Source organism: Rhamphochromis sp. 'chilingali' (assembly GCF_963969265.1).
Source record: "Rhamphochromis sp. 'chilingali' genome assembly, chromosome: 20".
Lineage (NCBI taxonomy): Eukaryota > Metazoa > Chordata > Actinopteri > Cichliformes > Cichlidae > Rhamphochromis > Rhamphochromis sp. 'chilingali'.
The window spans coordinates 25,521,847-25,549,147 of record NC_137947.1 but is presented as its reverse complement, the minus strand read 5'-3'; the positions used below and the strand labels follow the sequence as shown (position 1 = coordinate 25,549,147).

Here is a 27,301-nt window from a genome sequence, read left to right as displayed (position 1 = left end):
TATCGCTGACATTTGTTGTTATGAGATGAATTTATGCTTTGAAAGCTTCTTTATTAGGATCCTTAGGGTCATACAGTATACAAAGGATCTTAGATGAGAGCTGACCGCTGACCTCCTCTTGAACTTCAGTAGAGATAACTTTGTTTAGAAGAGATGGCAGTAGGTTCACTAGAAACCGCTGCAGTCAATCAGTATGTTTAGTAATCTGATTCGCTGCTGCAGGGATGAACGAGTGCCCTGCTGCTGAACTGGAGTGCACACGTCTGACCTGTTATGCCAAATATTTGCTCTACATTTCATCTCAACATTTTCCTAACAAATGTGAAATTATTTTGAAGTCCAAGTCATAACGATCATTGGCATATTGACAATATGTCTTGTAAGCTAGTGGCTCTCAAACTGTGGGGTGGGCCCTCTTTTGGGGGCAAAGGGCCACTGCAGGGTACTATTGATGACCTGGGGGAGTTATGGAGTAAAACACAGTTGAATGAATAGAACTTTTGTAAGGAAATTACAATGTATCTATATTTAACTAAAGTTAACAATTATGTTGCGTGGGGCATAAACTTTTTTCACTGTTGGAAAGGTGTTACGCCAGAACCTGAAGGCATCACAGTCTAATGAAATCCACACTTTTTTAAAAAACAAACTTGATATTTATATACAGCCTACTGTAAATTGATGTTGTATCTAGTTGTTGCATATGTCTCTCCATGTTTTATCTTAATTAAACTGTGATAAGGAAAACATCAAATGCTTTAAAATGTAAAGGATGACAAAATAAAATTCAAGATTTATTCATATTTATGTGATGTTGGTTTAAGTATTGTTCTGATTTCACATTTTTACATTATATATGAAAAGTTTTATATTGCCGTATTTTTTATTTTGCAATTGCAATAAAACAAAGTAAAGGGATCTCTCAGAATTAATTCTGAAACACTTTGCAAAACACTTTGTTAAGAAATGAATTGGTTTGCTATTAACTGGGTGGCCATGTCAAAGAGGTAAGTGGAAAGCTGCAGCTTTTATCACCTTCATTGACATACGATATGAGTACTTCACAGTGGTTTTGTGGTGAATGTTACAGCTGCATTTTGTAGTGACCATGTGTTTACTGCTGCCTGGGAGATAAAGAACAGCCACAAGCCAACACTGGCCGTGGTTAGGGTTTTTCTATTCTAGCAGCCACTGTGGCAAGAAACTGGCTATCATCTGGAGGAACGGCTGTACAAGAAAAGATTTTTAAAAAGTACAATTTGGCTGCAAAGCCTGAGAAAAACATCTGTATATTTGCTGTAATGCTGTTCAATACTGAACCCTATTTAGATTAAATTGATTACCCAACTGTTTCCTTTACCGTACACTGCATTTTATGCTATGGACACAATACTGTTTTATACAATTTAAAACAAAATATGTCAAGGGGACTGGAATTTCCCTTGATATGTGTATTATATGAATTAAATATCTCATAAAATGTACAAAAACAAACATGACTTCTAAAATTTCTGAAACGGTCCCTTTTAACCGATTTCCATATAAGAGTAAACTAGCTAGCAATCAACTTTAAAGATATCAAGCTCAGACTGAAGACTATATTTTGATTTTAAAAACACTTTATAGCTTCCTTATAGCTGATGTTGTCTGTTTCTCTACTGGGGTTTCCTGGTTTATTAAGATAAGATAGAACTTTATTACCACTAGGCTATGCTGTGCTCCCAGGCCTCTCTCTGCTCCGGCCTAAACTCACACCCATCCAGAAAAAGATGAGTCTTCACACCTCTTCTGCAGCCTTGCCTCACTCCTCCCTTCCTATCACTCTGTTTTCCCCCCTCCTGGTTTTATAGCTTAGCTCCAACACCCAGCTTTTTCCACTCGCCCTCTTCTCATCGTCATCCTTCATTTCTCTGCTTTGCCGCTCTCCTTTCTTCTCACTTTCCCTCCCTCCCTCTCTTTCTCCCTCTCTTAGGTGCTGATCAATTCACAGTCTCCCTGGGAGGTGTGAGAAAAGCCCCCGCTCATCCTCACCCATCCACCCGCAGCCACCCTTACCCCTCCAACCCTGAATGGATCACCTTTCAGATCATTCATCCCTGGATTTTTTTTTTTTTTTTTTTTTTTGGGTTACAGGGAGTGGGGAGTTCAAGTGATGATGATGATGCCGATGATACTCTTTTCCTCCTGTTCTTCAGTTTCTCCTGTCCTCCTTTTTCACTTCATCATGTCTCTTCCTCTCTCTGCAAAAGTGTCTGCGACACCATTAGCACACCTGAAATAATAGTGCCGGTGACAAATGCTGCTGGAAGGGCTGGTTGAGAGAGACGCTGAGAGGGAAAGACAGAAAGAGGGAGAGAGTTAAGGAGGTGTGTCTGTGTGTGATAGAGCGGTGAGCTCTCTATCTGCCTGTGGTGTTAATTCAGATTCTGCAGCCCTTCAGAGTAAAAGTGGAGCTGCTGACCTGGTGACCAATGGCACAATGTGAAAATTGATGGGCAGCATTACAGGAACCTGTTCTCTCTGTGTTTGCGCACTTGAACGCACATGTTTAGAGGTTTATATGCCATATGTAACAGTGCATCTATTTTCACACACTTCTCACTGTATAGGAAAACAGCTGTTTATCACATTATGTATCCATAAGTGTTATGCAGTTTGAGTGTGAGATCCAAGGTGCTGTTGTGTCAGTTCTTGATCAGTCATTTGCAGTTGTTTATCATTAATCCACATGCTAATATTAATTATGCATTGCCATCAACGCAATTCATAGAGAAAGCAGTAGCAGTTCCCTTAGTGTTGAAATTTGATGAAGCTTTGAATATCTTTCTACATTTTGAAAATTAGAATCTTACACCTAGTAACATCTTGATGTAGACGGTTTATTAAAAAACACAGCTGAGTGATTTCTGCACAACATTTTATCTAAGGTTTGAATACTGAAAGTGTTGATTTGTTATGTTTAAGACTTTATTTGAAAAGTGTTTCTCTTAAAATGTTACCTGTGACACTTTGACAATAAATGAGCAGATCTGGTTCATGTAATATCAACATTTCTAATCCACCTTAAAATAAAACAACCACTCTATAATCAGTGACAACGCACCAAAATCCTTCTCACACCGTTATATATTTTATTAACATATTAAGTTATTCACATAAATAATGACAAGAAATATGACAAGTCACTTCTTTATAGAGTCAAACAATTTTATTCTGCCTTTAGTCCAACGTTTGGACCATAAAATGCTCACAGTGCAACAGAAGAACGCGTGAAATTTAATAGAGCCTTTACGCTGCGCGACTTTAGTATGTTATTTGAATGATCTGGTCAGGAATCTTCCCGTCCTTCTGCATCACATGTAATTTCCAACAACTCCGGTAGAAGGCGCAAATGATTAAGCATTAATGTGTGTGAGAGGCGAGAGCAGCTGAGATTAACATTTGGGCCAAAGCGCAGGATCCAGCAGGAGTGAATACTCCCTGAGCTGATTTCATGAAATTAATATTGCGAATCGTTTAAATACTGTGATCATACCAAAGTCAAGCTTATATCATTACCTAAGCCAAAGTATTTACCAAGATGTTTGGGCACCTTAATTATACTGCAAACATATTAGTGTCACTCTAGAAAGAAAAGCACCAAGCTTTCACATAAATCACAGCCCAAACACGCTTACAATGATTAAAACGAACTGTAGACCATATAAAAACAAATGCTGCACTTTCATATATGATCAGTATTTTATAAACGATGCTGGATAATGTGTGTATAATAAATTAGCCTTTTTATAATGAGTCATACCTGCATGTTACATCATATTATTTCTTGTTGCACTAACGTTTTAATCAGATATAAGCAAAATAAATGATTTACTTGTATAAAAAAACGAGTGCCCTTTTCTGACTGAATAGTTTCTAACTGGAGCTCACAGAACCTAATTGCGCCCTAATGTATCCTGTTGGGTTTTCTGACAGGCGTTAATAAACTAGTAGTTGCATAAAATTAGATAAACTGTGAAAACTTTGCAGCAGGTCTGTCTGTGTTCTGAAGCAGTGACACAAAGCAGAGAGGCTCAATGGCCTTTTTGCAGATCCCAACATGTTTAGGCGCAAAGCTGCGGAGCTGCAAAAAGTTTGACCTCAGTTTGACTCCGCAGGCTGCCAGTTGCTCCTTGTTTTTTCAAACAGCTACAGACAAGCAGTGATACAAGGGATCACCAAGAGCCAAGCCATGATTCATATCTCTGACCTGGAGGGGTTTCGTTTGTTATTTATTAGGCTAAGATTCAAATTAGTCATTTTTCTCTCTTTACATATTTACATAAAAAGCGAAAAATAATCGCGATTAACTTGACATAGTTTGGAATAAACACTTTGGATACTCCTTCTCTGCATTTTGAGTTTTAACCGAATTAAGTATAGCGTGTGTTTGTAGTGCATAAGGTGTGCAGTTTCTCTTTGTGTTCACTCTGCACGAGTCAAGACGCAGAGGCCGTCTAACAACGCTTTCATTTGTTTCCGCAGTCAAACATGCGGTCAATTTGCATTCAGTGGTTTGAAAGTAATACCTGCTGATTTTATTGAAACGACTCAAAGCATTATCGTCATCGCAAAGCGGATTAAACAGAAGTGACGGTATTTGCCCCCCTGCTCTCTTTCAGGATACCAAAATGCGCTGACCCTAACGAAGGAACAGCTCCGAGAGAGAAAGTGGAGCTCCAGTTTGCTTTTATGGATGCTAATTGACGTAGCTTAATTGCTTTATAATGCTATAGTTTTTTTTAAAGTGAACAAGTGCTAATGTGACCCCCTTTCATGTTGATTTAACCTTACTTCTTCCCAATGACTCGCGAAAATTCCGTGTAGGTGAGCTGCATTATAATCTTTTGTATTCCAATAAATATAAATTTAGCTGAAAGCTGATTTTAACCGCAACATCCTCTTTAATTAGTAATAACTGAACGTGAATATTCATGTGGCATTCTTACAACTAATTATTTGCTTTGCCGTAAAATGAAGAAGAAAATGCGAAAATGAGAACTTCTACTCACCATTAAATAAATAAATCAGCAAAGTGGACGAAAACAAGTCAGCACAGTTTATTATTTGATCCCGTGTTCTGTGCGTAAAAGTCCGTGCCTTCTGGCTTCCCTGTGTCCGTGCCTCGAAGCCTCAGCGGCCAGACTGCAGGAGCCTTTGATAGTCATTTCATGCCTGTAAAACTGTCCCATCGGATCCTAACGCTCGGGTTTTACCACAGGAATCACCGCTGAATGTGTGAAGCCGCATTATCGTATTATGACACCGTTTCTGGCATCGGGGCAGATGATCGATGACTGGACGCACTGCACGGGGAAAAAAAGAAGAGGGGTGAAAAAACTTAAAGCAGGCTGTCACAGACCAGCAACACCTTAACGCCTCATGAGCATAATCAGGAGATAAAATGGATCTTTTAGACACTCTCCATTTACGTGTGATGGGCTGAAAAATAAATGAAAAAGTTGTGTCGGTCATCGTCATGTGACAAAGAGTGACAAAATCTGCAAATATCCTTTTGTAACTTCAGGGGGAAAAAACTAATAGCTTATCTCTTAAAACTAATCATGTCCACCTTAATCCGTTTTTATTATATTTCTTCATATGCCACGGAATATCTCATTAATATTTATGTAGAAATAGGTAATCAAAGTTCATTTTTAATTAAAAAATATCAGCTAAATTAAATAAGATTTGTAGTTCTTCTCCTCCCGGTGAGGAATCATATATAATAAGATAAAATAGAAAATTCAAACAATTTGGTTAATTTATACCCAGACATTATTCAGTGGTATCATTACTTTTCTGAAATTCCTCAAGAATCCAAGTTCCCTTTCATATATTAAAGCTCATAAATATTTGACCAAACTTTTATAATCTCTGTACGGCAAATCGTGAAACTCAAGTGAACGCTTCATTATAAAAAAGACAAAAGTTAAATTAATAAGGATTCCGAGAGGAGAGACATTATCATATCTTAGGAGTAGTTCTGTTTGGTTAGGGAAAGTTAAGTGAAAGTGTAAGTGCGTTTAGAGGGACGTAATTAAGTTGGAGATGTGAAAATTTGTGTGTGTTTGGTAGGGGGGTAAATGGAAAGGTAGAGAGGAAAGGGGGTGTCTTGGTCAGATATTTTGAGTTTTGGCTAAATTGCGCACTGTATAAGCTGACAGAAGCGTAAAGTGTGTGTTATGTATCCGCGGCCGACTTTTTGTTTTGCACCTCCTCGCCAATGTGGCCTAAAACCGATCAATCAGCTCGGGATCGATCATGTGGGGAGCCAATAGGGGGCTCCCATCTCTTTGCCTCCCTGCCATTGGACAGCCCGGGCTGACTGGAGCGACCCATTCGGCACTACTGTGGGGGAGAAAAGTGGATAACGTTTACTGTTATTTAGACATAAAAGATGCTTTGACGACGACTTTAATGTTTTATATACTTATTTCAGTATCCCCTTTTCTCATGACGACTCTCATCAACATCCGGAGTAATTAAGCTGCTTTCGTTTGAAAAGCAACCAACTTTTAAAATAAGTATAAATGTTCCAAATGACGTGTTTAAAGTTGCTTTGTTGTTCTTTCTATTTAGACTGGACAATTTCTCCAAGGTTTTTATATGTTGTTTGCTTCTAGTCTTTCAGTTATAAAATCAAACACGGGAAGCAAATCGACTGCACAGAAGTCGAGCTGCAAGGCCGAAAACCTGCAAAACTGGATGTTTGGCTGCAGTGGATTTCATGCATAAAGAATGATGACAGCCTCTCAGAGGCTTCGGTTGACTGCAACATTACTGGGATGAGCTCGACTTATTTTATTCTACAGCTCATTTTCTTTCATTATAAAAATATTATTAACTTACAGGCTCTTAATAACGTACCTGAGAACAGCTCACTTCAGAGTAGAAAGTTGGTTCAGTAACTCGTTTACAAACTATAAGAAGAGAAGTGGGTGCTGGACGTGTCAGTCCCGAATTCACGTGTTTTCCAGACTGCAGAATAAAGTCAGTTTGTGAGGATGAGACATGAAGTCGAAGTCATAGATGAATATTCTGTGTTTAGTGTTGTTCCAGCTCGCAGTGCGGCTGGCTGGCTGGGCTCACAGGGTCCTCCCACCCCCCCTCCTCTCCGCACGACTTGCTGCAGCCCGGTGCGTTGTGTAAGAGACGCGACCTGTTATGGCCACCACTACTTCCGGGTTTCGGCAGTCTGGTCCAGATCCTCCGCTCCTCCTCAGCTCAACACACACATCCATTGTACACAAACGGGCAGGCGGCTCACGCATACACACGCACTCACACACATGCAGACGCATACACGCGCACAGCATCGATCGTGGCTCCTTTAAGAAAGCCTAAGCCAGAATTATCACCCCACCTCCTCTTGATCTCCTCTAGACGCTTTTGCATAAGAAAATCAAGCCGGGAGCCGAGAGTGATCAAAGAAAACGAGGGGAGAGCTGCTTCATTTTTTAACTGTGATTGTGACCATTAACATTTAGGTGGTGCCGATCCCGTGGAGACGCACGTCGGACCATCATTCATCCGGTACTTTTGACAAGCCCTCGCGTTTTGACTGACAGGCGGAGTGGCAAAAAGCCATGAGAGTCGCCAGTTTTGTTTGAGGGGCTTTTTTATTTTCATCCTGGTTTTGGAAAAGGAGCCCGGTGCTGCTGCCCCGAGGATAGCCGAGGACCTATTTGCCGCGCCTGGGCTAAACTTGCACAGAAAGCGGGAGCTGGCTTCATCGTTCCGTGGAAAAAAAGAAAAGGCAAACGGGATTTTGGCTGAAACATCTTCTCATTTATTTGGATTTTCTTTCTTTATTTCGTCTCCACCCTGGCCGCAGAGGGGATTTACCTAAAGTGAAAGGACGATCAGGGAGTGAGGAGGGTTATGGCGCAACGGGTACGTAGGGCAATCCCCCCTAAAAAGTTTCTCCAAGTCTGCTGCGCTTGAATGCTATGCTGCGCTGTAACGTGGCTTAATGACACACATACCCACACGGACACACATTCGCGGCGAAAGTTTCTGTCGTCTTTCTGACACACGGAGGGACGGTTTCATGTTTGGCGTGTTTTTGGCCCGGTATTACGCACGGTCGCTCTCGTTTGTCCCACAAACCGGCCCAGTGAGAGACACTGGGAGCGTGATCATATCTCACATTGGCTGTGTTTTTTAGATTAGTTATGACAGGCCAGTTACTGGAAGCAAAATGGGGGAGGGCATGGAGGCAAAACAAATCTCTACTTTTCTCTGTTGACTGCTCCATCAAGCTTACTTATCGAGTATTTACGATCAAAATAAAAATTCCGTCGGTTGTTCGTCAATCGACGGCACGTCGTAGAATGTGTTTAAATATGCAAAAAATAAGCCTCGAGCAAGTAAGGCACTTTTTCCCTAATAACGAGGTGATGACAAACGCTCTGATTCGCACAATCCAGGGACTTCTTTTCTTTAGAGCAGCAGCTGAATCTTCACACGGATAATAAACAGCGTAAAAGCGGGGATGTTAGGGACACTGGACACATTTAGCTGCAGAATTTGGCACTGGGGCTACACCACGCTGGGGTTTGCACCTCTTTGCCTTTAGGCTCGACATGCTCAGCCTTAAGTGATAATGCATTTTACTCTTCCACCGGCACTTGTTTGTCACGTCTAAAAGAACGTCATTAATATTTCAAGCATATTTTCTTGTATATGAAAAAGCAAACCTCAAATAAGTTGCTTAATTTGACCTTTCTCAGACCAGAAGCAACATTTCTGAGTAGTTACAAACCAAAACGTAAAGGCTGGGTGGTAAATTCACTCAAAAGCGACGCATGAAAAAAGTTTGAATATTCACCTTCGGTTAACAACATGAAAAACAGCACGCGACTTGTGTTGTTTAGTTTTGTTTGCACTAATCATAGCGTGCTTGATAAGTAAGAACATGCTGCACAGTTACGAGCCTTTAAAATGAGAAACGCCGCAATTAACAACTTTAAGACTTTTGTTGTTGTACACTGTGACAACACAGGACTCCGGGTTTATGGTGTTAAAGCCCAACAACCGCCTGGTTAATGGCGATAATAATAACCGAGCCGTGTTGCTACAGTTTTTGTACTCCCAGTAATTTCGAACATATTGAATAATTCATATGTGTTTTTCCTCCGGGCTTCAAGGGTCACTGGGAATGAGACGAGAACAAAAACTAGCTTGCACTTCAGAATTATCAGTGCAGTTTTCTTACTGGAGACAACTCAGTTTTAGACTCAAGTCTTTAAAACTTTCTCTGATTATAAAATCAAAAACACAGACGTGAATTTGTCTCTCTTTTGCTTTACATTTGTTTGTTTTTCTCCCCTCCTCAATTTTTAAGAACATTTATTTTTAAAAGGGCAGCTAAGCGTATGTGTACCTGAAAATTTTGGATTTTTTTAAAAACACGTTCTTAATTTTGTAAAATTAATTAAATTATTTCTTCAGTTTGACCGAACTTTTTCTTAGAAGAAAAAACAACAACACTACAAGTGTTACTTCGCCTGCTACTCACTTTTACACTTCGCTGTTTTTACACTAAAGTTTTAATCAGTCTAATATAGTCTTGTACGTCTATATTCACTGTTGACCCGGGTGTTTGTTGTGTGCAGTACGAAGACTTGCCCCACTACGGGATGGACGGTGTGGGCATCCCGACCACCATGTACGGAGACCCGCACGGCGCCCGGTCCATGCAGGCGGTTCACCTCAACCACGGTCCCCAGATGCACACTCACCAGTACCCGCACACCGCCCACACCAACACCATGCCTCCTAGTATGGGCTCCTCCGTTAACGACGCTCTCAAGAGAGATAAAGACGCTATATACGGGTAGGTGCACGCCTTCGTTCCGTGGGGAAACTCACTCTGTCGGGCAGGCGTGTATCCAGGCCTGGAGGGGCCAGCTGGGGTGGGCAAGTGGGTGCAAAATCAGCCTCGTACAAAAGAAAACACAGGCTCGATGCCAGGGACAGCAATCTGTCCCGGTGAAGAGTTTAAGACACACTGGAACCCAAACTGATGCAGAGGCGCTGGGGAGGAGAGAGGCTAAGCGGGCTTCTCCTGCTCTTTTATTTTTTGGCATAATTTGGAGTGTTGTACTTTTCAGTCCAGTCATGTCTGTTGCGTGTTTCTATTGGGTGAAAGATATAGCAATATCTTTTGTACTTGGAAGACTCGCCAATCTCCCGTTGTTCCAATTATTTTTTGACTTGAATATTTCTGAAACAAGCTCACCTATACGCAGAGCCTTTTCCACCCCCAAGTTTTCCCGCTTATATTCCATTTAAAGCTCTGCCGTTTATTATAAGTAAAAAAAGTGCAAATAAAAATAGATTCTGCTTTTTAACATTTTGAATTAATTGTATTAATTTGCAAAGCTTCAGCAAATAAAAAAAAACTGTTCAAAGAAAATCATTTATTAATTTACGTGAGTTTATTAAAATCTAAGAAGAGCGTTTTCAGGCCAGTTGCAGTTTTACCACCTTTTGCCACAGTGGCACAACTTCAGGTAGCGCGTTCACCTCCGCATTACCAGGCTGCACATATTTATTCTAAGGACTTGAGCAATAAATAATAAATGTGTGCACATTTAACCGTCGAGTTTTTTTTCTTTCTTTTTCTTTGCCAAACAAACACACGCCTGTGATGCAAACGGAGACCTGTGCAAGAAATTGTTTGACAGACTCTAAAGCTTTTATGCTATTAGGCGCGCCTAGATTTAATCACAAAAGTCTGTCCGCTGTTTGAAGCCTTTCTCCGAGCCTCTGCATAATATAATAGCATGGGCTGCAGCAGCAGTCCCCATGGGTGAGTTGTTGAAGAGTACCATGGCTGGCTAAATCTAGCCTGGAGTAGTCTTGACCCCGGCGCTGTTCTCTCTGGTGACATTTGCTATTGTGTGTGTTCCCAGGCACCCCCTGTTCCCCTTGCTTGCACTGATTTTTGAGAAATGTGAATTAGCGACTTGCACCCCCAGAGAGCCCGGGGTGGCGGGAGGAGACGTTTGTTCATCGGAATCTTTCAATGAAGACATAGCAGTGTTTGCAAAACAGGTCAGGAAACTTTGACTCTTCTTAATCTGCATGCTCGAGCAGCGTGAGCTCTCACCTGACAGTCCGAAATGTGCAATTCTGGCTTTTGTGCTTACACTTAATTCTGCACTGAAATGAATTAAAGAGACATCTACCATTCAAATTAACGCGATTTTTACAATGTTCTAATTTCATATTGTGCACTGTCTTTGCGAAGAAGTAACTAGTGTTCCGTTTAATGCGTGTATGTGAATTTAATATTACATTATATGTTAAAAATATCAGTGTGACGTTTTCTATTCATATATTTTATAAAGAAATGTTTTGGGTTTTAGATTCGGGCAGAAAAACCTTTATTTTCATCGAATCCAGAATTGGATAATCTGGTAAGCTCTATATTTTATTATTGCACAAATGACATTTTCTGCATTTTCGTACTGCATTTTTGAATATGCCAGCTGTTGTTTGGATGTGGCGGGCTTTTCATCTGTGTCAGGCAGCCACGTGGTGCTGAAAAGTTAAAGCAGGATTGTAGCTGATATCCCTTTTTTTGGGCTGTTTGATATCATGATGGCCCCCGGTTGTATCTGCAGATGAAGGGCTGCTGTCAGACAGCTGTCACACACCTTTGAACCCTGCCTGGAAACTTATTCTATTCAGTCTTTCCACTTTGTTCAGTTTGATACTTTAAATGTAATGTTAGAGTAACGCTTCCCCTCGACTAGTTGGTGACTAATAGATCTCTGACTCTGAGGCTTATTGCAGCTTCAGTCTGTACTGTACGCCTGCTCTCCATATTGCAATAACATCCAAGTTTAATATCAGTTCCACATAAAATCCATTCACATGAATATTTTCCTCATCTACAGTTACTTGTATTGAGAAAAACGCGTCTGTTTAATATCAAGAGATGTGAACAGCTCATTTTTTATTGTTATTTTAATTTTTCAGATGATTCAAGCCATTCAAGTTTTACGATTTCATCTTCTGGAGCTGGAGAAGGTAATATTCTCTCGCCATTTCTGTCCACTGTGCCACTTCAGACCTATGGGCTGTATTTGCATAAATGTATTTTTGCTAGTCGGTTATAATTAGCGTCAAAATCAATCATGGGGCCATTTCTCTTCCGCGTTTAATCACGACGCAAGCTGTTACAACTGGAACAGATATCTCTGTGCCCAGTCTCTCCCATGTTTTAATGAAGTTTAATGCTGGCAGAAATTGCGTGCAAGGTGAAACATATAGGCGAATTTTGCGGGTTTAAAAAAAATGATTCTTTGTGGAGGGCAAAAGGCCCCAGGCAACCATCTGTGGATAGAGGCAGTAGTGGGTGTAAAACTCTGATTTGTCTTCGTTTCAGATGGACTGCGATAGCCTCTAAAGCCAACTTTAGCCTAAACGTTGACATTCTCAAACATAATCAAAACTGTTAAAAAGTTTTCGTTTTTAAACTTATCTCCGTGCATGCACTTCTTTCCCTACAGATCTTGCTTCTCTACGGAAAGCTATATATTCTGTACATATAAACTCAGTAGCCTAAATAAAGTTTGAAGTAGCATTTTTTGCGCATGCGTTTATCCTTTTTCTGTTTGTTTCTCAAGCAGTCGGATGCGTCACATTGGCAGTGATAATATAATAAGTTGATGAAATTAAACAGTTTACCTTAAATGTCAGTCAAGCGGGTCACCCTCCTCTAATGGCCACAACCCAGGGCACTGATGATGAATTTAACACGGGTGTTGAGTGCGTTGTAGCCTCAGAGCCCTCTTGTCACTGTCAATTTTCGACGATATCTCTATTTTGAGAGGAGAAAAAAAATGAAGTTGACTATTCCATGCAGGACAGTCCACTGCCACAAAAGGCGCGGGAACCTTACCCTGAATCCAAAGTGATCTTTCAGTTTTTACAGACGAAAGAAAATTAACAATAAGTTAATATAAACCCGTAAACATAAGTTTAAAAGAAAGTTTATATATACGTCTATAACGTTTAAATACAGATTCACAAATATAATTTTTAGCTGTGTCAAAATGCACAAAAAGCCTTCGGGGCACTTTTGCGCTTCGAATCGGTGTCGTGGTTGCGCATGGCACTGTCGTGTAGTTTGGGTGAGTGTGTAACACCTCTGCCTTCTTTCTCCCTTTAGGTGCACGAGCTGTGTGATAATTTCTGTCACCGGTACATCAGCTGCTTGAAAGGCAAGATGCCCATCGACTTGGTCATAGACGACAGGGAGGGCGGTTCCAAATCAGACAGCGAGGAAATCACGAGATCGGTGGCCCTTGATCAGGTACATCTCTCCATCTGCGCGTGTGTGTGTGCGTGTGTGTGCGCACGCGCGCGTTCTCCCTGCTGGCCATTTAGCTATTCTGGGTCACTACTGTGCTGCGCTGCTATTTGCATATGATTAAAGACGGTTTCCATTCCATCCTTCGGAATGAAAAAAGAAAAGAAAAATCGGAATAATGTTGCTATTATTGGCCCATTAAGACTTGAACCCGGAACCGACCTGGGAAGATTAGCTTGAAAAAGCATCGCCATAAACTTGACCTGTTCCATGTCGATTTTAATTTAGTTCCTCTCTCCATTTCTCCCGCTCTTCTCTCTTTCTCTTTTTGAACCTAAAGCCTTATCAGCTCCTCTCTGTTTTGCAGCCCAGAAGAGAGCAGCAGCAGCATGGGCTGCACACTGTGGTTTAGATGCCTTGGTTTCTCCACTGTAGCTAGAGTTCACGGTTCATTTCGCGTCTTGTCAGTATTTTTCCTTAGACATGAGTGCACACTGCTTATCGAGACCCCTCCTCTCCCCCTCTTTTGTTTCGCTCAGAGCGCACAGATTCAGCGCCAATAAGACGGTTTATTTTCGAAAGCTATAGAAGCAGGGGGCATTAAAGGTAGATTAAGAAGTGTTTCCTTTTGTGCAGATATCAGAGATAACCACAGCCTTCATTATGTGCTTCACTGACTGTTTGCACTCCGGGGACATTGTAGTGTGCGCACAGGCATGACCCTAATGGTCCTTACACTGCCGTTAAATAATGATAACAGCAACCGATCATTATAACTATGCAAATCTGGACTTGCGGCCATTAATAGCTCACGCCCTGTATGCAGGAAAGCCGGCTGCATGCACGTTTCGCTAAGTTATACCAGAGTTTTAAGAAATTACTTCGGAGTGTGGCGGCAATAACCTATAGACAGCGCGGGGGAGGGGGAATCAAGTGTCCAAATTAAAGGGATTAGTTGGATAGTCCGACATAAAAAGTAATGAAGCGATTAGGCTAAATAATTTAAATCCGCGGACTTCCATATGGTTGAGTGGCTGGTCTCAGAAGAGAGAGACAGCCAGCGGCTTTTATGTTCTGTGCTGAATGGGAGGACTGGGAGCCGATTGGGGCCCAACTGGGAAGAGCCTCACTCTGCTGCGCATGCACTACTCCATCCCTGGCCCTTATGTCTGATTATGGAAATGAGAAAGATCACCCAGAAGATAATACTTCATTTAATCCAGGAACAGAATTAAATAACACAGACACCACTTGTGCTTTTAAGTGTCTCTTTAAACAGCCTGTTGTATTCTCTCAGGGATTCAGTTGTCAAATTTTTTATAGATAGGTCAGAACATGGAATGAAGCCTTATGGTATATAGATATTGAAATAGTGTGTTAAAACCCTTGGGATTCTAGGTATATGAAGAAAATGATGTTGTGCTTGCGGCACTGATGCAGATCTTTAATTGACTGTAAGATGAAGACGTGGCCTATTTTAATATAATGACGGTTGCCTACATATAGCCAATTCAGGCCAAAACCATACAAGCTTATGTTTACACTGAAAGAATCGTAAAAAATGACCTACAGGCACAGTTTGTATTAAAACACAGAGCAAACTTTTTTGACAGATTTGTAATACTGAGGGATGGGCTGATGTTCTGGTAGGATGGCCTAATGTGGAGACTGTCCACAAGAGCAGTCTGTGTGTAAATGAGCATATCCAAACAGGCAGAGGGTGCATGCCTCTCACCGCTGAATACTTACATTGTCAATCCAATGGCACTGCACTTCATGACTTACTTGTGGCAGAATATTTTTTTTTTTTTAAATTTTTATGGGCTATTTTTGTGTGGCATCTTATCTGCAGTTGTTAGGTGGTGACATCCTTAACGGATTTGCATTGTGTGTGCATTATCTCTTTCCATATGTATTTTTAATATATGCCCTCGGGCATAAAGTTGAAGTGGACTGGAAAAAAATGCTGAGAATTTGCACAAAAGAACAATGTTAACAAGATGGAGAAAGCAGGCTCATTTATTCATAAACCAATTTATTCCAGTGAGGCGACTGTAGCAGAGGAAAAAAATGTCAGAGGAAAAAACTACTTTGAATTTATTAAACTCAACAATTCAACAACGCTGACTTTCTTGCTGCATTATGTACCCTTGCGTCATAACAGTGATTTTTCTGAATATTCTTTACATGTCTTTACATTTTTTTTCCTTTTTTTGTTTTCCTGCCTATGTGAGGAAATATGAAAGGACACCGAGCGCCTCTTTCAAAAGAAAGCAGAGCATAGCTGAGAGGTGAAAAAGTCAGAGGCTCTGCACTGGCTTGTGAATGCAGCCCAGCCAGTTTGGGCATACCCTCCTATGTTTGTGTGTGTCTTTCGGTGTGGGTGTGTGTGCGCAGGCACACGCTCTGTGCGTGTATATATATATGTGTGTATTTGTGCGTGTGCTGCTGTGTGCGCACGCGTGTGTGTGTGTGTGTGTGTGTGTGTGTGTGTGTGTGTGTTCAGACTGGCTTGATAAATGCAGCACCCCCCTCAGGTGCTATGTGAGTGGAGTGACTGGTTAGCACCAGTTGGACTTTCTTAACTCTTTCCTTGCTGGTCTCTGGAGAGCTTTCCACCACATTCACGTTGATTTCCTCCCTTTGAGCTGAATGTTTTTGCCCCATTAGATCTACTTTGAGCTAATCAGTATGCAGACATAAAAAACACAAGAAGTTAATTTCGTGCAGGCCTTTAATGTGATCGCGAATATTGCCGCGTCTGTCTCAATCTTCTTCTTGCTGTGAAAATATGGCAAGAGTTACTCTGCTGATTGTGTCCCTATTTGCCTGGCACACACATTCACCTCAGTCTAAAGAAGTGGGGAGGTATTTCTGCGCTGCTGTACGTCATTTACACATTTGCCTTTAATTGCACAGAGCGTATGGGGAGGGGTGTAGCAATTTGCTAATGAACTCTGAGGGCCCAGGCTTTCTGCTGTAGAGGACAACAGTACTAATAGTGATGAGGACTCACTACAAATCTCAAGAGCTCCTCTACTTGATTGAGCTATGCAGGCTGAAGTGGGACTGGAAATAATTGAAATTTCCTTTTAAAAATATTTACTGCCTGACTTTTTCTTTGATTATGAATGCTGAGTCTTTTCCTGAGAAGTTGAAATAATGTGAAAATAAGGTGAAATTGGCTGCAATCTGAAATAACATCTACAGTATACATTAGGGACCCGTTGCTGTTGTGCTTCTAACCTGCACAATCTTTTCTAAACAAACCCGGCTTGTTTGAGCTTTGTGTTGTGGTCACTGTGTAAGAATTTGCTCCTGATAGCGCTATCGCGGTATCTTTTTCCCAACAATTGGCACTGTTATGCCATACAAGTACGGGTTTCCAGGTCAGTGAGACCCAGCAGTGTTGGTTTAGGTAACTCTGGCGGTCAAAGAGTGACCCCTGCTCCCTTCCCACTCCTAGCTCAATGGAAACCATGACTGCCAGGGTCAGCCACTATTTTCCTAATCAGTACACCGCTATCGCTAATCTATCCGCTTCTCGTTGAAGTATGGATCGAGTTTCACCCGACTTAACAGGCGCACACACTCGCTCTGTTTTTTTCATCCCCCTCTCTCTCCTACAGTGGCACACTGCTGTTCTTAATACAAACTTTTGAATCATTGTAGTGATTGTTGGTAATAGCAGCTTTTGTAGTTGAATAGAAGAGAGGTTTGACCCCCACTCACCCCTTCTCTCCTCTACTCCCCCTTTGCCTAAACTCCCCCTTTTCTTCCATTCGGTAGTGAATGCAGGGCGGCTGTTGGGGATTCAACAAGTGATACAAAGAGGTGACCACGTGACTTGTGTGTTTCTTAGCCTCTTTATAATTGTGGTGGAATAGCAAGTAGGGGTGATTATGATTGAGCAACTCAAGACTGAAGTAACTTCAAAGAACTAGAATGTCAGGAGCCTCTCTCATGCCTTCATAATTTTTTTCACACATCTAAAGTGCATATGTTTTTGTTTTTTTGTTTTTGGTGTTATGGCCTTTTTTTGTTAAAGTTGATTTATGAGTTGTTTTTAAAACTAGTGCTTAGTGCGGCCTCACTGTGTCACAGACACACTATGATAGTCAGAATTTCCCAGTTACAAATAAAGTTTTTGGTTTGTGTCTGCTGTTACTTATGATGGGCGGCCATGTCTGTCCCTGAGGCCTGCTGTGGTTTCTTTGGCTAAGTAAACAATAACCTGGCTTAACACATGTGTACTTAGCTAATGGAAAGTTCCTCTCCCCCTTAACCCCCTGCAAGCCTCTGACAATGGCCACCATCACAAACAACCCGTCTCCAAGGAATCCACCGAGAACATCCCAGCGCAGTGGCTCCAAGTCAGGCTAGGCTAACGAAGAAACCACAGCAAAACGTGTCGTTAACTAATAATGCCCACCTTTCCATTGCTTTGTTTGGGGTTCGATGGCGTGGAGAGGGGAAAGCACTTGAGCTAATGTTTTTGTTTGGATTTCAGCTCATAGAGGGTAACCAAGGAGTCTATAGTAAGAGCTGCAGTAGAAGAGGCCACAGAGGAAGGGAAATCAGTTTGTCAGTTTCCACGAGTGTCATCTAAATGGACTTTGAAAGCTCTGGTAATTATCTTAAACATGTAATTATCTTTGGTTGTCTCTATGAGGTTAACCCACCGGTTTTAAAAAGCCGTTTGAAGAGTACCTGACGGCTATTGAGTGTAGCATACTTTACTTACTCAAGAGACCAAATCCAGTTTTCTCCCTCACCCCCTTTAGCAATTATAAGGTTATTTCTTCTTTCTTTGTCTATTGTGAAGAGTTAGGGAGGAAGGGGGAGTGTTGAACAGAATGGGAGGGAGTGAGGGGTCTTTTCTCTCTACACCCCCCCCCCCCCCTTTTTTTTTTTCCACACGCATACCATTATCAGCCCCTCTTTTCATTTTGGAAGCAGTAATATTGCAACAAGGGGAGGAGAGGGGTGGAGAGAGCACAGAAAACCGAAGTAGTCGGGCAAGCACTTGCCTGGCAGGTTATCAGAGAGGCAGGTCCTGCTTTATCTAGTTACAGTGAAAAGCAAAGTAAACAAGAGTTTACAATAGCTGGCCTTTCAGCCCCTTTCACTTACAGCTTTCCCACCAGCATTCAGCTGAGTGGCAGAATGTGTCTGGAGTTATTGCATGCCATCTTGCTGCTGCAACACATGGCATTCTCGCCGGTTTCAACTTGAGAAAGCAGTGCTGTTGCAAAGGTCAAAAATGGTGTTAAAGAAAACTACCACAGAGAGTAGATGCACCAAAGAATTCTGGGGGATGGAGTAGCTCAACTGTCATCTTTGATTCAGATGTACCACCAGTGAAGAGTGTATGTGTGGGGGGTTATTTGGATATTTATGTCTGTGCCTGTAAGTATGCACATATGATTATTTCCGCACGCTCACTGGCACAGAGTGAAAAGTAAATATCCATATCATCACAAAAGATATTTCAGAGTGAAGAAAGGGAGAAGCGTAGGTGGGGGGGCAAAGCACAACAACCTTAACCGTTTTCTTTATTATTGCAAATGAATTGGCAAGGCAACATTTCTTGCATGAGTGCTTGTATGATATGGGGCCTGGCACAGCCAGAAAGGGAAGCCCCTCTTGCATCTAAGACACGGCACAATGAGAATGCATTGGATTGGAATGCCTCACCGATCATAGTGGAATCAGAATTTCCAGCAAGGAAAATCTTTTCATGGCGAATTAGGGTGGTGTAGGGAAGAAAAATGGTAATGAAAAAAAAAGGTATGCATGGCTCAAAAACAGGGTTCCCACAGCTTGGCGGCACCGATTTAAGAACTTTACCTAAAGATAGGCAGAATAGAATGTGGAAAATTGAATTTACTAAACAATTAAGCATTGAATTAATGTGCATCCTGCACAGGAGACGGTGGGTAAAGGGAAGAGTTAAAGAGAGGGGAACGGAGAGGTAGTGAGAGACTATGGCGGCTCATTAAGGGACAGAATAAATCAAGCGTGCTGCTATGTGTGCAGAAGGACAAGTTTCTCCTTCTTTCCACTACCTCAAGCTTTCTATTTATGCATCTATTCATCTTGAAAATTTACATACCCCATATTTTGAAGGTGAAGATCTTTATTGTGTGCCGTAGTCTTGTTGGCACAGGGTGTGTATTGTTTTGTTTCCCTGTGTCTTGCGGTCAAGGTGTGTGCTTTTGTTAAATAGAGGCTGTGGGTATGGCAGCGATGTGATGTGTTTGTATAAGGTAAATGAAAAGCGTGTTTGTGAGTGTGTGTGTGTGTGTGTGTGTGCACACAAACCAAGTGATCAAAAAAAATTTACTTGTGACTGGGTGTGTGTGCAAATGCACTGCATGACCTGTGCGCACTGCTACGAGTGTTTGTTGGTTGTGTGTTTTCAGCCGTGTGTGCAATAATTGTGTGTTAGATCAGTGCTAAGCCCTTTCCATCCAAGCGCGGCCTGCGATTATAAATAAACTCCTCATCCCCGCGGAGATGCCACCAGGTCCTGTCTCAGCCCCGCCCCGTTTCCCGTGGGGCCTCAGTGGCCACCTCCCAGCAGGCAAAGCGCTCTTTTGTTCAATTACAGCTAATGCAGTAGTTTGCCATTTCCGCCTCCACTTTCTAATTATATTTTCAAATGGAATTTGTTATAGAATTAACAAAAAAAGAACATGGGGGGGGGGAAATATCCTTTTTGCAAGCTGAGGCTCTTGGGTTTTTAATACTTGCTGTTCGACATCCCTGGGGTACTGTACTATTCTTTTTCATTGCGCTCTGAATAAACAAGTTCTGCTCATATTTTAAATGCTTCACTTTTGAAAAAAAATGGCAAAAGCCGGAGTTAAGTTTTTTCTCGCTGAGCATGTGGTCTGGATTACCTCACTTCTGATGTTCTCTGGAGTTAACTTGGTCATGCACGGGTGTTTCATTTTTCAATGTTCTACGGTCGGCAAAAAAGAATTTGTAAGAGGTGGAGAAGGGATCTTTTTGGTATCTTATCCCTGTTAAAATCAGCGTTTATCTAACCAGTCGCCATCCTAGTCATGCCTTTGTGCAGTGACTCCCCTCTTTATTGCAAAGCCTCAAAGCCTAATTTGGAAAACAACAATTATATTGTCCATGTAAGCACTGGAATATAATTTCATAGCCCAGGAACATCAAAAGAGCTCTAACAGACCCCAAATGTGTTGAATTTGCTGACTTTTCTTTTCTTTTCTGTTATTCTATTCCTTCTATATTTTGTTTAAAACAAACCTGAGTCATGAATTAGTGTCTGCCTTTTTATAATGCTAAACTCAACTTGAAACCCTCTTGCTGCGGGAGAGCCAATTGTAGTGTCCCAATTGAAACCAGTTGTTCCCCAGTGTGCTCCTCTCGTCTCCTTCCTTGCTTCCTCCGTGTGGGTTTCTATCAGTCATTTCGTCGCAAAGCCCTAAAAGCGTGATGCAAACACCACATTGCCCCTTGATATCTCCTTCATTTGATTTCACCGAGCAAAGATAGGCTCATGCAGGCGGTAGAGGAGGCTCGATAAGTGTTTGTCTGCGTGTGTTTTGTTTGTTGCGTTGTTTTTTTGTGATAGCAAACTGTGTGTGATAACACATTAGATTCCATTTCCTTCTATTCTGAAGTCTCTTTCTCTCCTGTCCTCAGCGCTAATGTTGCTTTTCAGAGGCACTCAGAGATAAGAAGTAACATCTGGTTTAGTTTCAATAGTATGCAGCAGCTTTGTATGGGGCAGGGTGAGATTTCTGTGTTTTCTTTGCAGGCTGTATGCAGAGTGTATGTCTGTTTGTAAGCATCGGACCTGTATATATGGGAGAAAACTTGACTCCTCTATTTTTTGTCTGCCTGCATCTGTGGACAATATTGTGTGTGTGTGTGTGTGTGTGTGTGTGTGTGTGTGTGTGTGTGTGTGTGTGTGTGTGTGTGTGACTTCGGTTTTTACTTCTTTCTGGGCCATTAGCTCTCTACCATCCAGTGTGCAGCTGACACTCATCTGGCCTAAGACACACGCACAAATAACTATATATAAATAAAACCCTGTCTCCTGAGTCTCTCTGTCTAGTCAGCTGCTTGTGTTTTGATGACACAAACTAGTAAGAGTAAAATGAATCTTAGTCTGCTGTCAGTCAAGTTTATCTATTTAAAAAAAAAACTTATAGAAAAAGGAATGCGTTTTTATACTTTTGCGTTGCTTAGACTTTTTCATTTCTTTAAAATCAGCCTTAGTTTGGTTTGTCATGCAATACTTTTGTTTCTATTTTTTTTTTTTTGCTCAACTGTGGGAAACTTTAGCTTATTTGATTATGTCCCAGTCTTGGCTCTGCTGCCTCAGATGAAGTTTAATTCAACATTAGTGGGACTGGTCATCCATTTTCCCCCCCTTTCCCTTTTGGACAAAAGGGAGGAATTATACTTATGTAGCAATACTTTGAGTTATTTACCTCGCGCTCTCTCTCTCCCTCTTTCTCCACTCTGCTCGGATGACATCACTCCCTGGCGCTTGCTGAAGCCTATCTTAAGTTGTAGCTGTTTTGTATTTTCATCTGCTAGTGGTTTGAGCCAAATGGAGGCAGCCGCAGATTGCATGCCTCAGAAAGCTGGGAACTAATACAACATGTTCACTTTCTATTTGTCTGAGCTTTTCTCTTTATCAAGCCCCAATAATCCTTATTCCATAAGACTGTTGCAGGGCCTCACACACACTGGATGACTGGGCTGAGAGTTGGCAGAGATTGATTTCATTTGAGTTTGACTGGCTCTCTTGAATGTAATGGACATTACATCTAGACCAGAGCTTTCAAAAGATGATAATGAAATTTTAAATCAGTGAAAGTTGAGTATTCGATTAGCTGATTAACCTTTCGATTTTGTCTCTCCTTTTCTCAGACGTCCTGGAACAGAGATCACGATGACACGGCGTCCACGCGCTCTGGAGGCACGCCGGGACCATCCAGCGGGGGACACACATCGCACAGTGGTGACAACAGCAGCGAACAAGGTAAGAGATCATGTGACAGAGGACAGGGGCACCGTTTATGTGTTGACCAAGATGCAGAGTATATTATACGACATCCGTCAGAGAAAACTTTATTATGTGTGAGGACGAAGTGAGAGAGGCTGATTCAGAGTATTTGGAAAGGGGATTGGTTTTTGCAACAGAACTCACAGAGGGGTCAGAGGTCACGGTCAAGTATGTGAAAGCTCCTCTGGGATCTAGTAGGGATTTTTATTTTGCATAGGAACACATAAACAGTGTAGACATATTTTGGTAGATAGTCTTTACCTGAGTGCAGCAACTTTTTTGTTTTTGCTTTACGCTCCTCTCTTTGGGAATTCATGCACTTGAAAGTGTTTAGAGAGTGTAAAATCCCCCACATTAATAACTTGTTAAAATAACTTATGCTGTGAAGCTTGAGACCTTTATTAGAGGTTACTTATATTTACAACAGTCTTTGGATTCATGCCGCTTCTATTCTGAACTAATCTGGAAGAATATTGCATGTAAAACATCATAATTTAATCCTATTTTTTTTATTGTTATTGTGCATACACTTCCAATACATACTCTCCCTTCCACTGGACAAATCTGCCAGAGTTGGATATCTACATGCAATCAGAAAATATGTGTGTGCCTCTGAGTGTGTTAAAGAGGCTGTGAGAGAGAGGCAGCAGTGGGAAAATGGTGGCGGTGGGAAGGCGCTGCAAACAAACTGTAGTCAAAAAAGCAACTTCATATATTATTGAAGGCGATGTCAAGGCGAGCAGTTTGCAGGGTTGCCAGTGCCAGGAGGCAGAGCCTGGGTGGGAGCAGAGAGCGCCGCCATGCCTTCCACTCCAACGAGCAGCCATTTATATAGTCAACACACACACACACACACACACACACACACACACACACACACACACACACACACACACACACACACACACACACACATATACTCTGTCTCTCTTTGTCTCAGTCTGTCTCACACTTGGTCTTGTTGTCTCTCCTTTTTTTATTTTTTTTTAATTCGGGCACATTTTCTGTCTTGTATATGTATGCGCTTGACTCTCCCTCTTCAGTAATGCTCAGGACTGAGAGGTCAGACACGAGTTGAGACAAAATTGAAATAATATGGAGGAGGAGACCAAATTGATACAATAAGAGTGAAATTACAGTAAAACGGGGGAAGACGAAGAGATATTGTGGAAATGTGTGTGCACTCCTCTGCCTGTGATGAGTAATGGTCTGGGGCAACCAGGCAAGATCTGATTGGTCGCTCTAATGAGTGTGCTCTGTGCAGAGTTTGGGCTCCTGCTTCTGTGACCTTTGCCCTCTATTGACCAAACTGACACTTCATTTTTCACATCTTTCCAATTATAGACCCGCTCCTTATGTCTGCCCACCTTCTCCGACTCTCGCGCATCACCCTCTATCCCTTCATATCTGTTTCCCCAACTCCTTTTCCAGGCTGTTGCAGATTTTTGTTTGTTATTAAAGTAATTACAGAGTATAATGCAGGGTGTGTTGTGTGTGTGAGAATGTGTATGTGCTTCAGCAAAATGAATGATGTGCTTTGATTCGTCCAAGTGTTGCACAATGGCAGCTAAACATCATGCATGTATATGTGTATGAGGCCGTCAAACATGATTGCTAGCATTTTATTTATTCTATTTAACCAGGAGGTGCAATAAGACACATCAAACTGTGTAAAACTCCATCAAGGTTTGGTGGAGAGGCTCTTGGAAAAAGTGGAGGCTGTTACAGCATGTGATTCTAGTTTTAGCCCATTGGCATTTCAAGAATGGAAACTTCTTTCCTCAGAAAAAACCTCCAGAGGTTGATGGTGCAAAGTGCTATTATGATATATAGTTTTTAAAGCAGAGTGATGTCACACATCCATGTGAATAAATACATATAAAATTGCAGAATAGCTAAGTATGACTGTGCCAGCCTTTTTAATGTGTTTAGTTGTTGTTGTTTTTTTCCTTGTTACAACTTGTCAGTCTTGTTTTTGCTTGTTTGAAGTGAAAGCACTCCTATATGTCCTTTCAGGAATACTTATAATCAATTGTTTGAGATTCGAGGCACAATCAAGTTCTACTGTTTAGTTGGAGAACTCGTAGGGACGATAACATGTCTGCATTCATTTGGACATGTTGTGCATTTTTACTTAATTTGTATTTTTTTATCCAGGTAACGTTTAACCAGCTCTAATAATGTCTTTTCAAAGCTGACAACTCTCCTGCTATGTGCCCGTATATGTAAGTCCACATGTATGTAGCACACACACAGTGGTGAGCATTAGAATGCAGTGACAACAGTAAATACTGGAGGACATCTTGGACCAGTTTCAGGTTTATATGGGTTAAGAGCTATCAGTGCCACGTCATATTGGCTCTGGCAAATTCTGTGTCAGTCACTTGGTAATCCCAGTAAGCTGGTTATTTATCTGTTTGGCACTTTACTCACTCTCTCTCCCCAACAGCTTCACCCCCCCTCTCTCTTTCATCTCAACATCCTCCCTCTCTTCTCCAGTTTTCCCTTGTCTCCCACCTACTCTCCTGTCTCTCTTTCATTTTACTGTCAGTTGGTTTCTCTCTCCCTCCTTGTGTATCCTTATGTTTTTCTCTCTCTCCTCCCTCTTTTTTTCTTCCTTGCCTCCCACTCGCTCTAAAACACCACCTTTGTTTATCCTTCTTCTTTCCCGTTCTCTCACCTCTCTTTGTTCCTTTGGCGCTCTAATTCTTCCCCATCATTCCCTCTTACATTTTTCACAGCTCTGTTTTCCCTCTGTGTTGTACATTTTGCAATGCTTTTTGCTTATCTTTTCTTCTGTTGCTATTTCTTTCTCCGTGAATAATACAATTTTTCAGATTTTTACACTCATTTATTCAATCTGCCCCATTTCTCAATTTTCACTTTATTTCCACTTCCTTTTGCACCTTTCTTTAACCTTTTTTCTTCCTTTTCTCTTTGATCACTTCTTTGTTTCTCTGTTATTTCTGATCCCTTTCCTTTACCTTTTCCTCCTTTCTACCTTTTACAGATTGCTTTCTCACTGACCTTTCTCTCTCATGTCTCTTTCTTCCCCACTGCCTGTAGAGCTGCACAGCTAATGGCCATCTTTCTCTTCTTTGCTCATTCCCTCCATTTTCATTTCATCTATCCTTCAACTCACCTCCTTTACTCCATTTCTTTCAAGTACATCAGTCCATGTCCTCACACTTTCTATACCTCCTTTAGCACTCAATCTTTGTATAATTCCTTGTATCTGGTCTTCTTATCGTCTACCCCACGTTCATCTCTTCTTAATCCTCCTCCTATAGTGGAGCAAAAGAGCGATGCTGTCTGTTTGAGAGCCTTTAACTAGTGAACTCTCCTCTCTCTCTTTTTTTCTGAGGCTATTCCTGTGACAAACACATGCTTCACTCTTTCCTCTTTTCTTAAGGGTTCACTGGCCACTGGTATAAAAATTTCTCTCTATCCGGAAGTGTACTCGTTCCCAGATTCAACAGTGTAAGACTCATGAGAAGGGATTTGCATTATATAAAGTTGGTGTTCACCATGTGAATCTTGTTGAATTCATTTGTGGGAAAAATATTTTTCACAAAGCAAATTAAATGATAATTATATAATGTACTTTTAATAATAAGCTAGTTAATAATAACTCTTAAACCAGCAGATGTTTTGCAGTGCTCTCAGTGCCACAGTGACAATGTGAAAAAAACAACCCTTTTTTATTTTTGCGTGTGGTGACAATGCTCACATGCTGCGTTCTTAGTTATGGTGTTTGTGCTTTGACCACAATGCCGATGGTATTTTTTAGCACTAAATTCCATTGGCAGTTTAAAAAAAAAATGGAGGGAGGATCACATTTGCTTCACATATGTCATTAAAATCAGTCCTGGGTGTCTCCTTTCTCCCTAAAGAGCAGACAAAGAAGAAAGCCTCTTATTTTTCTCCTCCCTTTCTCTGGGATGTCTTTGTAAACATCCAGCAAGCATCGACAAGTAGAGTCGGAGAGCGACCCTGTAGTTAATTAGTCCCGCTCTATTAGCCCAGCTGTTTGCTCGCTAGTTCCTACCAACAGGCTCCTTTGTTTAATACCCAGAAGCCCTCTGGAGAAGCTTTTCTGCAGCCTTGGATCTTGCTTTTCTGTGAAAAGTATAATGCTCGAAGGGCAGAGGAAAACCTAGCAGATCATATATGCCTGCGATGGAGGGGTGTCCCTCATGGACATGAGCGGGCCTTCTCATTTTCTCCCAGTATAAAATACTCCTCTTTGCCTGTGTGAATTTGTGAGGACACCCCTTGGCTTCTCTGAGGGTCTGGCGTGCAAAGGAAACAGAATAACATTCAGGCACTGAATTGGGCAGCTGCAGCGATGTGGTATGTGAGTTCAGCAGAGGAGCGGAGCAAAGTGTTTGCTCTGTTTTTGAAAGCTACAGGGTTTCCTTCTCTGCTTGTCAGAAACATCCAGGGAGTGAGGCGATGACTGGTGATATTAGATATGTATCACCAATTACCCAGACCGTTTGTAAAGAGTACAGTGTGCCGCGCCAAGACAAATAGCTCCCTGTAAGGCTATGTGTTGGTGTCTGCATGCATTTTATGTGTCTGAGTAGTAGTCTGAGATTTAGGGATGTTGTGTGATGCCTAGCTCTTTTTTTTTTTTTTAATTGGCTTGTATATTTGGAATAATTTAATTTATGCTCATATTATTCTGTGTAACCAACCGAAAGTCTGTAAAACCAAGTCTAAAATGTTTTCATAGTCCAATAAACCAGTTCATCTATTTTGCACACGCTGATGTTTAAACTAATGTTTCTAGTTTTCACTTTAAAATTCCTGTATGCTTATTGTACATTATGATTAGATAGATGTCATCTTTGTGAAGACTGCGAGTACTGACG

At 41.4% G+C, this 27,301-nt stretch overlaps 1 protein-coding gene and 1 long non-coding RNA gene across 2 annotated transcripts in view; one reads left to right on the top strand and one right to left on the bottom strand.

The window, feature by feature from the left end:
* Positions 1–1,699: 1,699 nt before the first annotated feature.
* On the bottom strand, positions 1,700–7,093 carry LOC308388841. Its single transcript, XR_013970173.1, has 3 exons — positions 6,910–7,093; positions 5,052–5,345; positions 1,700–2,327 (listed from the first exon to the last, which is right to left on the bottom strand). It is a non-coding gene; the product is annotated as an uncharacterized lncRNA (long non-coding RNA).
* A 146-nt stretch (positions 7,094–7,239) lies between these two features.
* The window catches only part of meis1b (Meis homeobox 1 b), a 75,630-nt gene continuing 55,568 nt past the window's right edge, over positions 7,240–27,301 (top strand). The window contains exons 1-7 of the mRNA XM_080869790.1: positions 7,240–7,935; positions 9,660–9,880; positions 10,962–11,103; positions 11,418–11,468; positions 12,034–12,084; positions 13,229–13,372; positions 22,289–22,400. Of these exons, the coding sequence (XP_080725916.1) occupies positions 7,924–7,935; positions 9,660–9,880; positions 10,962–11,103; positions 11,418–11,468; positions 12,034–12,084; positions 13,229–13,372; positions 22,289–22,400 (733 nt within the window). The 5' untranslated portion in view covers positions 7,240–7,923. The remainder of the gene's footprint in view (positions 7,936–9,659; positions 9,881–10,961; positions 11,104–11,417; positions 11,469–12,033; positions 12,085–13,228; positions 13,373–22,288; positions 22,401–27,301) is intronic.